Source organism: Natrix helvetica (genome assembly GCF_964273705.1).
Source record: "Natrix helvetica genome assembly, chromosome: 1".
NCBI lineage: Eukaryota > Metazoa > Chordata > Lepidosauria > Squamata > Natricidae > Natrix > Natrix helvetica.
Genome location: NC_138548.1, coordinates 146,749,734 through 146,766,447, shown reverse-complemented (window position 1 = coordinate 146,766,447; position 16,714 = coordinate 146,749,734). Strand labels below are relative to the sequence as shown.

Here is a 16,714-nt window from a genome sequence, read left to right as displayed (position 1 = left end):
CAGGGTGCTGAAGTCACCCATTTGGCTTCTAAATGAGATCTGAGTAGCCTGGTTTCTAGATCAGTGCCTTTCACCACTGATATTAAACTGATTCTCTCCTAGTTACCGAAAGATAGAATTTAGGCAAATTTTTGTGTAGCAGGATTTCTAATCGCAAGCCAAAAAGCCTTGTCACCTTTTCATTTTACAGGATTTTAACAGGTGGAATAAGGAGACAAGAACAATTTCCACAGTGGTAATTCATATTGCCGTATAGCCACTGCTGTGGCAAGCCAGCACTAATAAGGATACGTTTCATACTGCGACAGTAACTGCTAGTGACACAAAACAGTAAGGTGGGTTTGGAATTTCTGTCATTTCTTACCTGTGATAACTATCAAATCGAGGTTATTACATCCTTTTCACCAAAACTGAGTTTTTGGAATAGGTATCACTAGACATTCAATGAATAAAGCAATAGTCACTATAGCTAGATCTAATTTGGATTTATGATTTTTTTTTTGAAAGGCGCCTGAAAATTGGTTTTTATTCTACTAAGAGAAGTTTGTCTCTAGGTCCTTGACTGCTGTAATCAGAAGGAATAAGAAATAAATTGCACCAAGAGATTCCTTCTTTAAATATCATACATTCTGGGACTATAATGGGATGGCATCAATGTAAAATGGCCACCATTCATAATCTCTGCAGATTAGAGGAAATCAGGAAATAAATATCCACCTTCACTGTTTCTTGGATCTTTCTATTTTCTTCCCTCTGTGGAACTGCCCTCATTTGCAGTGGATGAAACCCTTCCATTAGTTCAAAATTGCTGGAACACAACCAGAACATCCAGTATACTGTGGCTGTGCACAGCTGGCACCAAAGAGCCTTTAACTACCTAATTTACATGATCAGTTGTGGTTTAAACATATACTCACTGGTGACTGGGAAAATGTTATGCACAAGGTTTTATAAAATGAGATAAAAATCAACCTTGCTCTCATAGTCAAAGACTTCCACAATACCTGACATGTCCATAAATAAGAAACAATAAGAAATATTTTCTACTGAGCCATCATTTCAGGCGTAAACTTATTTTTTCCCCCATTTGAGCATTCCATCACATGGAGGAGAAAGTTCATATAAACTCAGGGAGCGAAGAAACCATGTATGTATTTCCATGAAGCAGTATGTTATACACATATAAAGATTTTTCCTACCATTGTAAAGCCCATAAAAAGGATAAAAAGACTCTGTTTATTGGATGTCCTTTGTGTACCATTAAGCACATTAAGCTTTGGATCATGCTCAATATGTGTACATAAACCACATGTACCCTCCTATAAACTAGCTGGAAGAAATCCATTTCTGAAGATTTTTTCCTTCAATAGCTACCAGCTGCCCTGCTCAAGGAAGCTAATGTAAAAGCTTTGTTGCACACACATGTACTATTACTATATATACACATATCAACACCCATCATGTTGAGTTGGGAAGCCAAGCCAACTTGCATACTAATGTTTTTTTTTTCTCCAACTACACTAAAATTTAACCCACAACTAGATCTGTTCAACCAATTTAGCTGGACAATATAGCTCTGAAAAAACAAGATCATACCCTATGCCTGTTCACACTGGGGTGAAAATACTCCTGATAAGTAGAAATTAAACTGCCTGAAACTCTGAAATTTCTTGCAAAATCATTATCACTAATATGAGTGCTGACAATTTGCATACTAGGGTCACCTCTGATATTAATGGCATTGCTTCCTGAGCACGTCCCTCACTTCAAAATCCTCTTTTTTTAATTTCTGGAGGAACTTTGAAGACCATAGAACACACACACAATGCACACACAGTAAAGTCCACAACTGATAGCTTTGTGCGCTTTTCTCCATTTCCACGAGGTCTGAGAATTTGTGGAGCAGAGTTTTTGATGATCTTACCCCGGTTTATCTTTGACAGTATCTCCTTACACATTTGGGAATAGATCATTAGATGATTTCTGTAAAAAAAAAAACCTAAAATATTTCTTTGATGTTTAGCATAAACAAAACGATGTAAGGAAGATGAATAGTTTAGAAAAAAGGAGAAACATCAACCGATTCTTCCATCAGAAGTAAAATCATTTAAGAGAACAAACCCACCTTTAATGAGTCCCTTTTCTTGCAAAGTTTTCAGAGAAGGTCTTCGAGTGATAAACTTCTTTAATCTGCTCTTAACTTGGCTTGTGTCATTTGTATCAGACTTGCTATAGTTCAGCCTGAAAACTGAAGAAATACCAAATAAGCATTGTAAATGATGTTATTATTTTTAACACAGAAAGTTTTGCTAGAAATCTATGGAACATTTGCCTATATCTTCATTCAATACTCTCTGTGTGGTAAGATCTAATTAATATGATTATAAATAAACATTGTGAGCTGAGAATTCTATCAGCAATGGTTCATATTATTGGACAGCCACCAATATATGTGTAAATTTTGAATTCATCCTCAAAGTTCATAACTCTGGCATGCTCGGTCTTCCATTTAAAATTAAAATGTGCTGTTCATGATTTCCTAGACAACTGAAACAGTGGGCTGACAGTGTTGTAGTTTTGGGAGAGACCTGAGGTTATTTACCAAGAATAAGGGGCACATAACTAAGAATGAGCCAAGAATGAGGGAAACATAACTAAGGCTGAATATCAGCATAGCCCAAACCTGCAAAGAGGAAATCAGTAAAGCAAGAGCTCAGAATGAACAAAGAAATGCAACAAAAGTCAAAGGTAATAATAATAAAAAGTTTCTTTCAACATATAAATAACAAGAAAAAAGTCAAGGAAACAGTTGTTCCACTAAAAAGAGAAGATGGCAAGGAAGTAAAAGGCAGTAGAGAGAAAGAAGAGCTGCTTAACTCCTTCTTTGCATCAATCTTCATGCAAAAACAAACTACCCCAACCTACCAAACACAGAAACTGTAAAAGACAGACCAGAAATTAAAATTAAAATAAGCAAGAAAATGATAGAGCAGTTGTCTGATCTCAATGAATATAAATCATCAAGAGTTCTGAAGGATTTGACAAATTTTATCTCAGAACCAATGTACCACATCTTTAAAAAATCCTGGAGAACTACCAGAAGTTTGGAAAAGAGCTGACCTAGGAAACTACAGACCAATCAGTCTAACATCAATACCTGGGAAGACACGGGGGGGGGGGGGGTGGAATCACAAAACAGATTTGTGAACATCTAGAAACAAATGAAGTTATAACTAGTAGCCAGGACCGTGTGTTAAAAGCAGATCATGCAGACCAATCTTATTTTATTCTTTGACAGAGTAACTGTCGAATAGAGTTGCAATATCTAAGGGGCTGCCACAAAGAAGTGGAAGGGTATCCTATTCTCCAAACACCTGAAAGCAGAACAAGAAGCAATGGATGGAAACTAATCAAGGAGAGAAACAACCTAAAATTAAGGAGGAATTTTCTGACAGATGAAAAATCAATCAATGGAACGTCTTGCCTCCAGAATTTTGGGTGCTGCAAAACTGGAGGTTATTAAGTAGAGAATGGACAGTCAATTGTCTGAAATGGTATAGGGTTTCCTGCTTGAGCATGAGGTTGGATGAGAAGACCTCCAATGTCTCTCCCAACTCTGTTATTCTATTATTCTGGAGATATTCTTTCTTCGTGTACATATTAATAAACATTTACACTGATAATATTTAGTTCTTTGACAAAAGGAGTAAACGTAAGAAAGAAACATTATGAAGCTACCATATCCAAGACGCTTAAGAGAAATCATAGCCTTAAACTAGCAAAAAAGGATAGTAAAAAACATCTTTTCTACACTAGATAATTATATTAAAAAGAGAAAAGGGAGAAAAGGCATATCTAAATAATCCAAATTTTATGAATCCAAAAAGCATAATCTTATTCAGAGTCCTCTAAAGTTTTCTATCAACTTTTGTTAACCACTCTTGATTGCAATCTGTAAAAAATCTGTTTCCTTTATGCTTTGGGTAGTGATGATGCTAGTAAAAATAACACAAGATGTAATAAATTTAGAAACAAAACTTACAATATATTGTACATCTCATTTAAAAAGAAAAGAAAGTGTATTTTTTTGGAGAAGAAACATGGAACAGGATATTCAAATATGCCCATTCTTATAAATGGGGCAAATTCAAGAAGCCTATTTAGAAACATGAAAAATGAAAGGTTCCCTGCTTATGTTATAACTTTGAAAGGAAGAACCAAAATAACACACACACATACACACACACAAGTTTTTTCTTTTTGTTTTACTTTGCTAGGAGTTTTGTCCCTAGGGATAAAAATGTGCCACATTTTTTTTTTCATTTTAAATAAATACAGTATAGCCAATTAAGGGAAACAACATTTAACTACATGCCTATGATAATCACAGCATATTTTGCTTCTGATTTCACTGCTGATTTGAACAGAGGGGTAGTCCATTTTCCCACAACATTGGACTGACCCCACGCATATTTCTGCATGTTAGTAATCACAAAGGACATATAAAAGGACACTTTTTACTGGAACACTCACAGCATGGGACAATAATCCATTACATAGGAAAAAATAAATAAAAAGCCCCATTTTTAATGATAGCATTCTTAGGATGATATATCATACAGAGGTTAGTGTCCCGTGAATGGCTGGCTCTTTTGTTCGTGAATTCTATTTTAAAACCTCAAATGGGTTCAAATGGGAACAACTCTTGGCAGTAATGTGCAAAAATTCCAAGGAACTCAGTATATGGCATAAAGTGAAACACATCAACATTTCTTGTCCCGGCTACAGACTTGATGGGATATGGGTATTATGTAGAATTATTTCTTCAGTGTTTAATGGCTATGTTCTCTTTGTACCTACTTATCCATTTGCACATATCCAGATCTAAATGAAGCACATTAAGATGAATTTCAAAACATTTAACCTTGGTTGGGCAGAGCCTACTATTAAATTTGATGGGTGGCAATGACTGAGGTGAGGCAAGGCCCGACTAACATGGCTTTATTAAACAGCTAACACAACAGCAACTCCAGAACCCAAAATAAAGAACAGTTCCTGCTTGACAGCAATTTATGTGCAAGCAGTCCTGTGGTTAGCCAATCAGAGAACAGAGACTCTCCCGCTCTGGCACACACGCGCGTCTCAACCAATGGTGAGCCTCGGAGATGAAGCCACGACTCCAAGGCTAGGACATAACACCCATCTCCACCAATCAGATACAAGCATAATCTTGCAAATATGCAGGCCGCCTGCGTGTGCGGTCCGATCTTCTTGGCTCAGCTGGAACTGATGCCATACAAGGGGCAGGAGGAGGCTTCTCCAGGGGAACTGCCTGCGACTGTACTCACTCCCCACCTGGCGACTCTGGATGTGACTCTGATGGCTCTGGTAAGTCTGGTGCCGGAACACTGGACTGCCGGGATGGGCAATGCTGAGTTTCAACGGAGGTGTCCAAAGTAACCGGGGAATCTATAGGCCCAACTGGGAAGAGATCAGCTGGCATCGGTGTCGAGGCCATCCACGGTCACAGCTGATCAATGTGGCGGTGCCAAATGTGCCCATCGCCTAGGCCAACCCTGTAAGAGCAGGGACCTGTTAATTTCAGAATGCGCTCCGGTAAACACCTCTGCTCATCCCCATAGTTCCGTGCAAAAACCAGATCCCCCATTTTGAAACCCCTGGTGGGGTTATCGTTGACAATAGGTTTGTCATTGCAGTAGCTGGGATGAAGTCGATCTAGGTTAGTCTGGAGGCGGCGGCCCATTAACAGCTCTGCAGGGCTGTGGTTGGTTTGGGGTCATGGGACTATGTGCTGCACTAACAGATATCTGTCAATTCGGGCCTGCCAATCCCCTGGCCCTAGACTAGCTAGGGACTCTTTAACAGATCGCACCATCTGCTCAGCCATGCCACTGCTGGAGGGATGATAAGGGGCCACCAGAATGTGGTGGATACCGTGACCCGCTAGGAACATCTGGAAAGATGCAGATGTCAATTGGGAGCCGTTATCTGACACCAGGACATCTGGGCACTCATGAGTCGCGAACATCCTTCGCAAAGCCCTAATGAGAGCCTTGGTAGTGGTCGATGACATTAGGACGACATCCACCCACTCTGAGTATGCATTGACCACTACCAAGAACATCTGGCCGTGGAACGGCCCTGCAAAATCCACATGGATCCTATCCCAGGGAGTCTTGGGGTCCTCCCATTTCCTAGGTTTTGCTGTGGGGGGAGCTGGCCTGGACTGCTGACATTCCTGACACCTAGTCACCCACTGCGCAATATCCTGATCCGAACCAGGCCACCACACATAGCTCCGGCCGAGGGCCTTCATCCTCACTATCCCAGGATGCCCCTCATGCAGACAGTGGAGGATAGGTTCCCGCAATTGAGGAGGAATGACCACCCTATGGCCCCACAGCAGGCACCCCCCTAATACTGGCAGTTCATGTTGCCTGTGTTTGAATGGCAGGAACTGTGAGGGAACTGGCATCTGCGGTCAACCCCTCCTTACCCAGTCTAAAATCTGAACCAAAGTAGTGTCCCTAGCCGAATGAGTAGCAACGTCTGTGGCTGTCAAGGGAACCAGGAGGTCCTCAATCAGTAACACTAGGGGGTCAGGATCCAGGTCATCCCAGGGTGCCAGCAGGGGGCAATGGCTTAGGGCATCAGCATGCCCTGCCTGCTTCCTGGGCCGATAGATAAGTTTGTAATTGTAAGCAGCAAGGAAGACGGCCCAATTGGACATGCGAGGTGATAATATCACAGGAGTTTGCCTATCACCTGCTAGTAACCCCAATAAAGGCTTGTGGTCGGTCACTAGCTCAAAAAAACGTCCGTACAGGTAGTTGTGGAATCGTTTAATTCCAGCTACTGCTGCTAATGCCTCCTTGTCCAATTGGCTATAGTTGCCTTCCGGAGGGGACAGGGTCCTGGACAAGTATGCCAAGGGGGCCAAGATCCATTAAGAAGCTTGTGGCTCAGGACAGCACCCACCCCAAAAGGAGATGCATCACAAGTGAGCATCAGAGGAAGGTGGTTACAATACTGGACGAGGACAGCATTGGAAGTTAACAGGTCCTTGACGGCCATAAAAGTGGCTGCTTCCCACTGACCCCACCTCCACGTGGCCCCACTATCGAGAAGGCGATGCAGGGGTTCTGCAACAGATGCTTTATGGGGCAAAAAGACAGAGTAAAAATTGAGGAGGCCAAGGAAAGCTTGCAATTGGGCCTTATTGTTGGGTACAGGAGCCTGCTTAATGGCTGCAATTTTAGAGGGGGTCGGGTGGATGCCTGTGCATCAATCAGATACCCTAAGAACTCCACTTCGTGTACCCCTATATGACATTTTGAAGGCTTAAGTTTCAACCGCACCTCCAGGAACTTTGATAAGACGGCACTCAGCCGTGCCATGAGTTCAGTGCTGTTTCTGGTGGAAATAAGCACATCATCAAAGTACAGGATGACCCCCGGAATGCCATGCAGCCGCTCCATGAGGTTCTGGAAAATGCCCGGGGCTACACGTACCCCAAACTTGAGCCGCCGGCATCTAAAAGCTCCCCAGTGGGTGACGATGGTCTGCACTTCCGCAGCAGCAGCATCCACAGGGAGCTGCTGGTATGCTTGGGTGATGTCCAGCTTGGCAAAAATGGAGCCCTGCCCCAATGTATGAAGCAGTTCCTGTACTACAGGGACAGGGTAGGGGTTGGATTGGAGACCCCTATTTGTGGTACATTTAACATCCCCACATAATCTGATGGAGCCATCGGATTTCTGGGGAATCACGATGGGGGTCTCCCATTTGGAGTAATCTATGGGCTCTAAGACCCCTTGGGCAACCAATTTGTCTAGTTCAGTGTCCACTTTTGGATGCAGGGCCAGGGGGACCCTTCTGGGCTTGAGATGGATGGGAGTGATCTGAGGGTCCAAATTAAAACTAATGGGGGTTCTCTTATAGTTACCTAACAACCCATCAAAAACTGCAGCAAACTCCTTCATCAGGCCTTCGAACTGATCATGGCCTGCTGTTGCATGCAAACCAGTGACGCTGAGGCCCAGGGCATCAAACCGGTGTAAGCCTAGTAGACTGGTAAGGTTGCCCTGGACGACGATGAGAGGAAGCCTGCCCTTAAAACTTGGAGTGACCACTTGGAACCGGCGACTGCCAACTACTGGGATATAGTGTCCCTGATAGTCCCGCAACTTCATAAAACAAGGTGACAGGCGTTTCTTGGCTAAGGAAGGCACCAAATGATAGTGGACCAGAAGACAATAGATTTGGAGGAGCCAGTGTCCACCTCCATGCGGCAGGGCTTGCCCTTGAGCTGGACGCTGAGGTAAATCTTCTTTCCCGACGTCGCGTTGGCCTGGCTGGTCAGCGGAATGGCCTGCCACTGTTCACGTGAAATTGCGAAACAGTCCTCTGATGTGTGATAAGACCGTGGCTTTGGCTTGTGGTTATATGATTGGTCAGCTGGTTGACCCTGAGGGGGGGAGGATGGTGCACGGCACACCTTAGCTAAATGTCCCTTCTTTCCACACTTGTGGCAAATAGCTGATTTGAAATGACACCAAGCACAGCATGGTTCCCGCCACAACCAGCATAATGGCTTTGAGGTATTTTTTTTCTGTGATCGCCCTGCACTGCCACCTGCTGTTTTGAGGCGGTCAACCTCAGCCTCATCGGCATCGGATGAAGAATGTTCGTCCACTTCCCCGTGATGAATAGGCACAGTCTTAGTAGATGATAATGCGGGCCCCGCTGTGGCTTGACCCCTCTCAATCTCAGCGGAGAACTCATTAGATATCTCAGAGGCGAGAGCCTCATCCAACGCCACTTGCAGGTTGAGCTCAGAATGGGCCAGCAAATGGCGATGCAGCCTTGAATCGGTCACCCCGCACACAAATTGCTGAAGTAGAGAGTCATCTAAATTAGGAAATTCACAATGCAGTGCTGCAACCCTGAAGGCAGCCACGTACTGATTCACCAATTCCCCCTCCTTCTGAAGCCTTTGCTGGAATGCATAGCGCCTAGCTATGCGAGACGGACCTGGGGCATAATGGTTCTGCAGTCTCATCAACAGGGTCTCCCATGAAAGAGACTGGACTGATTGCGGGGCAGCCAAAGCCCTGGCTGTTACGAACATCTCACGTGCACAAGCGTTCAGGAACTGAGCCCTCTTTCCCTCACTGGGCAAATTAGCCAGATGGTTTGCCTCAAGAAACATTCAAAATGGTCAATGTAAGCCTCCCAGGACTCTAACGCTGGCTCAAATGGGGCAAAGTTGCTCAAAGTGGCCATTATGAGGGAGACATGATCTGAGGAGATTGCCTCAGCAATTAGCAGGGAGCCTTGTATAACAATGAAAGTCTGCCTTACGTGACGCACTCTTCCTACACCTCAGCAAGATCCCATCCTCATCGCCAGTATTAAATTTGATGGGTGGCAATGACTGAGGTGAGGCAAAGCTCGACTAACACGGCTTTATTAAACAGCTAACACAACAGCAACTCCAGAACCCAAGATAAAGAACAGTTCCTGCTTGACAGCAATTTATATGCAGGCAGTCCTGCGGTTAGCCAATCAGAGAACAGAGACTCTCCTGCTCTGGCACACACACACGTCTCAACCAATGGCGAGCCTCGGAGACGAAGCCACAACTCCGAGGCTAGGACATAACACCTACCTCATAATTTTCCCGAACAGTCAGTTGTACTGTTTCACATCTACTGATTAGTTCTAGTTTAACAAGATTCCATAAAATAGGATAATTACAATATAAAGATTCACCAAGTATTTCAGTATGGAGCTTCTCCATCTACATCAGTTGTGTCAAACTCATGTCATCATTATGTCATCACGTGACATATCACATATTCCCCCCCCCCTTCGCTAAACCAGGCATGGGCATGGCCAGCAGGTGACACATCTGGCCCACAAACTGTGAGTTTAACAGCTCTGATCTACATGAAGATCATCTGTACCTTAAATTGAATATTAGGTTTGCATCAGTGGTGAGTTCTTATTGATTTGGCCCGGTTTGGCTGAACTGGTAGTGGTTTGGCGGCCTGGGTCGCTGGAACTGGCAGCAGCCCAGGCCTGCCATGCTCCAGAACCAGTTCTCCGGGCAGCACCAAAGACATCACCATCTTCTTTTTCGCTTCTGCACATGCGCAAAACATTTTGATTGCATTGCACATGCATGCACAGCACACAGCAAGTGCACATGGACACACAAAGCACTTGGGGTGCACACATAAGTGAACCAACAGTTGTGCCCGCTGGAACCCACCCCTGGTTTGCATCTAATGCCAAGTTCCATAAATATCTAATTCTCCTGAGTGAGGGAGGAAGATTATTAATTTGAACAGACCTTACACTTTTTAAAAGAAGAAATGTCCTATTCATATTGGGGTGGGAAGTACTGAAATTAAGATTGCATCTGTTTTACTGAGTATGCCACACAGATAGTCCTCAGTTTACAACCATTCGTTTAGTGACCATTTGAAGTTATAACCACACTGAAAAAAAAGTAACTCATGGTCGTTGCAGCATCCCTGGGATCACAGGATTAACATTTGGAAGTTTGGCAACTGGTATGTATTTATACTGGTTGCAATATCCTGCAATGTTGAAAAAAATACCTTTTGCAACCTTCTCACAAGCAAAGTCAATGGAAGCCAGATTTACTTAACATCTGTGTTAGTAACTTATCAACTGCACCGATTCACTTAACAACTGTGTGACATTCACTTAACAATAGTCGTATTTAGCAATGGAAATTTTGGGCTCACTTGTGGTCATAAGTCAAGGATTGCCCATAGTACAATTTCACTTATGGCCTATTTCACATTTCATACAAATGTATAACTAGTTTTGAATTCAACCCTGAAACATCAAATTCTGACCTCAAAATAGCAATTCTTTCTGACATAGGGATCATTCTGATCTTACTGGTCATTATTTTTTCTCCTCAAATCAGGTTATTCTATCAAACAAAGATCAAAACAATCCATTTTGAAATCAGCTTCTAGTAAGAAAAGCCCATATTTACATTAGAACACTAACAGTAGTGTAAGAATGAATATTGGAGCATTGTTGAAAACATTAGAAGAGGATGCTAATGGGGTTAGAGTATTATGATGCATGGTATGGATTTCGTGCCACACATTCCAGCATTCAGCAAAATCTAGCAAAATTCTGTATGGCAATCTGCAGAGATATAAATGCAAAAGTGGGTTTTTAAATATATCTTACAAAATTAGTGAATTTGGCCCTAGACAATTCTAAGAAAGCTTATTACGATGTATATATTCAATTTTTGAACAGCATTACCACCACTTCAGAAAAGCCCTGAAATTAACTTTTTTCTAGTTGCTTCTATAGAACTTATAGTACAACAAAGCATAGCTAAATGTTTCTATCACAACCGGCCCACAAAGATATATTCATTTTTTTCTAAGGCAGGAGTATCAAACTCAAGGTCCTTGGGCCAGTTCTGGCCCATGGGGTGCTTAGATCTGCCCTTGTGGCTGCCCTGAAAACAGTGAAGGACTGGCCTGCGGTGTCTCTGTCAGAGAAAATGGAGCATAGGGAGGACATGTGTGGCCTGCCTAGGCTCCGTTTTCAGCCGTGATGGCCTCCTGCAGCCCTCTGCCAGCAAAAACAGGGCCAGTGACATTGAGTCATGCTGGCCACGCTCCTCAGCCCCCCAAGGTCAAACACAACCCTGATGCGTCCCTCAATGAAATCAAGTTTGACACTCCCGTTTTAAGAATCTTATTAAACTAATTACCCAGCAAGGCAGGTAAAGAATGGGACAGAGAGCCACAGTTCTTCTCAAAATGTTTTGCACACCTCTATCTGTGTTTCTCTGTGACCTAAATCACAGCAATGTGTTACAGAGTAATATTGCACAAGTTGCCTTGGCTGATATTCCATAACATAAAACTTTTTAAAAAGCAAGCTTGATAGGATGAAGCAAATGAACAATTTAATCTTGTTAATGAACTGTGATATTAGCATGAAATCCAAAACTACTGGGGAACTCTTGAGTGTTTCAAGACAGCTTTCATTTGGAATGGGTTTGGATGGGTGATTATAACGAATGAATAATGTAAATATCTGCATAAAAATGTACTGGCCATATTGGTCGATTAAAGGTACAATAATATTTCACTTCCCTTTGACAAGTCTGTACGAAGAGAATTGGTATTCGATACAAATCAGAAGTGGTATTCAGCAGGTTCTGACCAGTTCTGGAGAACCGATAGTGGAAATTTTGAGTAGTTCGGAGAACTGGTAAATATCACCTCTTACTGGCCCCACCCCATCTATTCTCTGCCTCCTGGGTCCCAACTGATTGGGAGGGAATGGGGATTTTGCAGTAATCTTCCCCTGCCACGCCCACCAAGCCATGCCACGTCCACCAAGCCACTGCCACAGAACCAGTAGTAAAAAGTTTTGAATCCCACCACTGATCCAAATATAAAATGCAGATGAAGCTGGTCTGTCACTTTTTAAAAAGATTTTGTGGCAGAATTCAGGTTGGAGTAATGGTCAGAGGCACAGTACAGTCTTTCAATAGTAGAGAAAGTATGACATTGTAGCATGGTTATATGTTTATTTCCCAAAGAACTCTCACTTCACAATTTGCAAAAGATTTATCCCAAACCCAAGGGTTTACCATCTCTGATTAATTCCAACCTAATCTAGTGTTATCTCAGTGTTCTGGACATGTGTTGGGGGAGCCCTGGTTTTGAAGAACCATCCATTAATGGCTTTCTGAACTGTGACAATGGATATTGACAGAGCTTGTCAGACTAAAGCATTATTGATTGTTTCACATCATGTGTATAGCAAAACCAATTTCTTTAAAGTGCCACTTTTCTAACTGAAATTCATTACAGCAGCAAACTATTCCTTTGATTAGGACACCCAGAATAGCATGTGCTACATGCTCCACCAAATATTTGCATCTCTATTGTAAGAAATATAGATGTTGCATTTAATTATATACATCACTTATCTAAAAGCACTTTCGTATCCCCAGTAAGAGCTTAATTTAAAATACTTTTCTGCAACCTGATGTCCACCAGATGTGTTAGATCGTAACACTGGTGATTCTTGGCCATAAATGTGGCCATTTGCTTTGCTCATTAGAAATGATTAAAGTTGTGATTGATAACTTTTTTGCAAGAAAAACAAAGATGCTCTTAAAGTTCATCCTGCTGTAGTATTCCTAGTGTACCATTGATATCATATACCAATTGATCAAAGAAAGTTTGTCTCTGTTTTGCAATTGCAATGAATCATGTACATAACTTGTTTTAAAATGCTAACTTTGTCCACACAATTCTGAAATTTTAATTATGTTGTCATTTGCAAACAGAGGAACTCTGAAGCCATACAGTAGGAGGTACCGTAACACACTGATTTTGGACTTGTCCAATTTTTAAGAAAGTCCAAAATGCAGTGGTGAAATTCAAAAGTTATTACTACCGGTTCTGTGGTTGTGGCTTGGTGGGCGTGGCAGGGGAAGGATACTGCAAAATCCCCATTCCCTCCCCACTCTGGGACCAGCCAGAGATGGTATTTGCCAGTTCTCTGAACTATTCAAAATATCTGCAACCGGTTCTCCAGAATCTGTAAGAACCTGTTGAATTTCACCCCCGTCCATTGGGAGCTAAGCTTTTCCTATGACCTGCAAAAGTTGTTTAATAAACAAATCATAATGAGGAAATAGGATGGACAAAACATGCATACAAAAAGTAAATGGAAATTTCATCAGTCTTCTGCTGAATTTGCTAACTTTGAGACTAAAGGAAAATTGAACCCAACTGAGAAATTTTGCAGAAATAAAAATAGCAGAAAAATAACAAAATTCCTTATGTCTTTCTACTGTACGCACATGTATATGTGTATATTGAAGCTACATTGGCTACCAATTTACTTCCAATGTCATGTTTAAATCCCTGTATGGCCTGGGTCAGGTTATTCGAAGGACTGTATTTTCCCAGTTGTATCTACCCAACCTACCAAAGCAACCTACCAAAGTTATGGGTTCCTTCTCTTAAGGAGGTGTGTCTGGTGGAACCAAGAAGAAGGGCTTTCTCTGTAGTGATTTACTCCCTGTGGAACATCATTCCCACGTTAATCAGATTGACTCCACAAGATATGGTTTGGCCAATGGGCCAGGGACCCCAAAGTAATAGGGAGCCCAGCAAATGGTTGGTTTGATTGTTGTTGCCGGAAGTTTATTGGGTTTTGAATTGGAATTTTATTTTTGTGAGCTGCTAAGTGTCACCAAAAATGAGTTGGGTGGCTATATACATTTTCTTAATAAACACACAAACACACATGCACACAAGCACACACACACATAAATTCACATATCTCCCTCCCACACTCTACTTCTTGGGGCCTTTATGACAGGGATTGTTGGAATGCCAACTGGATTCCTCTGATGTTAATGGCAGAAAAAACAATTAACCAGAAGTCACTTTATTGGCTGTCACTTGTCTCTTGACTTCTCCTTGACTTTCCACTTACTGTAAATAGAATTCTACCCACTGGATCTGCATGCATGTAACATAAGAACTCGTATCATTTCCTCACCAAGAGCCTTCTCTGAACTGGAAAAGATGCCAAATTGTAGTTGTTCCTGCAAATCAGTGCTGACATATAATCACCGTTTATCTTAATTAGCTCTGAAATATGTGAGAAGAGTGACAGGGTGACACTTATCATAGGAAAAATATACCAGCAGCAAGGAAAACAGGAAAGAAAGGAGACAAAAATGTGTATGATTTGCTGAGAGAAACAGTGAAAACTAAGACCTAATCCTCTCACATCTATATTATGAAGGAATAAAAAGTTTTAATGGAGTTGAGCTTAAACTATTCGAAACATACCGAAATCACAGGTTGTTTTTTTTAAAATAAAAGATGTTTTATAACCAAACTGTAGAACTGCTTATGGCAGACTTAGTACGATTGTGGAAGAAAGAAAGGCTAAAACAGTATACTTGGATCCATATAATTTTGTACCAATATGATAGTCAAGCAAGCAAAATATATGTCATAAAAAGATTGTTTTTTAAAAAGGAAAATTTTGTACTTGTCTGAAAAGAAATTAGGATCAGTGATTGCTGTTTCCTGAATAGAAGTAAACAGTAACTTACAACAAAGTTACTATTCCATAGGTGTATCTATATTGCCTTTCTGTGAAATGGGTAGTTTTTAAGTACTTCTGGGTTTGTTTGTTTTTTCAATAGAAAAGGGATTGGTGATAGAACTAGTGGTGAACAAGATTGTACAATTTACTGAAGGAGGAGTTTGCCACAGCAAAGCATTCCCAGTGGAATAGACTTCCATACAGGTATACTTATGCTCCAAAGAGTAAGAAAACAGCCACATCAAACCTGACACCTATTTGTTTGTGAGACTAAGTAGCAATCATAGGACCTTAAGGCTCTGATAATAAAAGTCAGGATGAATTATAAGAAATGGGACTAATATTAAATATAAAAAAGGCCAAACTCATGACCATTAGGTACAACAACCAGACTTAGAACTGACAATGGAGATATCAAAGTGGTGGAAAGCTTCTCTCTTTTAGAATCAACCATAAACAGTAAAGGAACAAGAGGTGTTGTTACCTGTGGCTTTTCGGGTGCGTTTCAAGGTGTTGATTATCACCTTTAAAGCGCTCCATGGCTCAGGACCTAGTTATCTGTGGGATCGCATCCTACCCCACACATCCCTGCGACCAATTCGCTCTCACAGAGAGGGACTCCTCCGGGTACCATCCGCTAAGCAATGCCGGTGGGCGGTGCCCAGGAGTAGGGCCTTCTCTGTGATGGGCCCAACCCTCTGGAACGACCTCCCCCCCCCCGATATTAGAGTTACTGCTGATCTCTGCTCCTTCCGTAAGAAACTCAAGACCCACCTGTTCCAATTAGCTGGCCTGGCCCAATCATAATCATAATCTAATCTCTGTCCCTCCTGGCCGGTATTTTACATTTTAAATTTTGGGGTATTTTAATTGGTTTTAATTATTAGCTAATTTTATGATCATTGTACAGACTTTTTGTTTAATTTGTTTTTTGGGGTTTTGTGTTTTTGTTGTTTATAGTGCATTTTATTTCTGTCTGTACACGCCCCGAGTCTCCTCGGGGAGAGGGGGCGGTTTATAAATCTAATAAATGAAATGAAATGAAATGAGGTAAAAAAATACTACACTGCAGCCTGGAACCTGATAGAGCATATATTTCCAAAGACTTGGGAAAGTTAATCAAATACCATGATGTGTTTATAACTACAAACAATATTATGTGTTCTACACAAGCAAAAATTGGATTTTGAAAAAAATGGTTAGAAAGACTATTGACCCTTTTGAACTTTGCTATTGGAGAAGGCTCCCAAGAACACCATGCATGGTGCACACCCAAGAAAACAAACACAATGGATCATCAAACAAATAACATAGGGTTTATAGTCAGGGCACAAATGACCAGGTTCAAACTATCCTACTCTGGACATGTATTATGTGAAGACCTAACTCTCTGAAAAAGACTCTACTGCTGTGAAAGGTGGAAAGAAAAAGGAGAAGACACAACCAGGAGCAAGTTAGATAGACTCAGTTACAGTAGGGATGAATGCACCATAGGAAGACCTAAACGATGAAGTTAGGGGCAGATCATCCCAAA

The 16,714-nt window shown here is 41.7% G+C and overlaps 1 protein-coding gene across 2 annotated transcripts in view; it reads right to left on the bottom strand.

Moving 5' to 3' along the window:
- The window catches only part of ARHGAP15 (Rho GTPase activating protein 15), a 466,785-nt gene that overhangs the window by 191,438 nt on the left and 258,633 nt on the right, over window positions 1-16,714 (bottom strand). For both annotated transcript variants that reach the window (XM_081935112.1, XM_081935113.1), the window contains one exon: window positions 2,126-2,248. In XM_081935112.1, coding sequence (XP_081791238.1) covers window positions 2,126-2,248 — 123 coding nt within the window. The remainder of the gene's footprint in view (window positions 1-2,125; window positions 2,249-16,714) is intronic.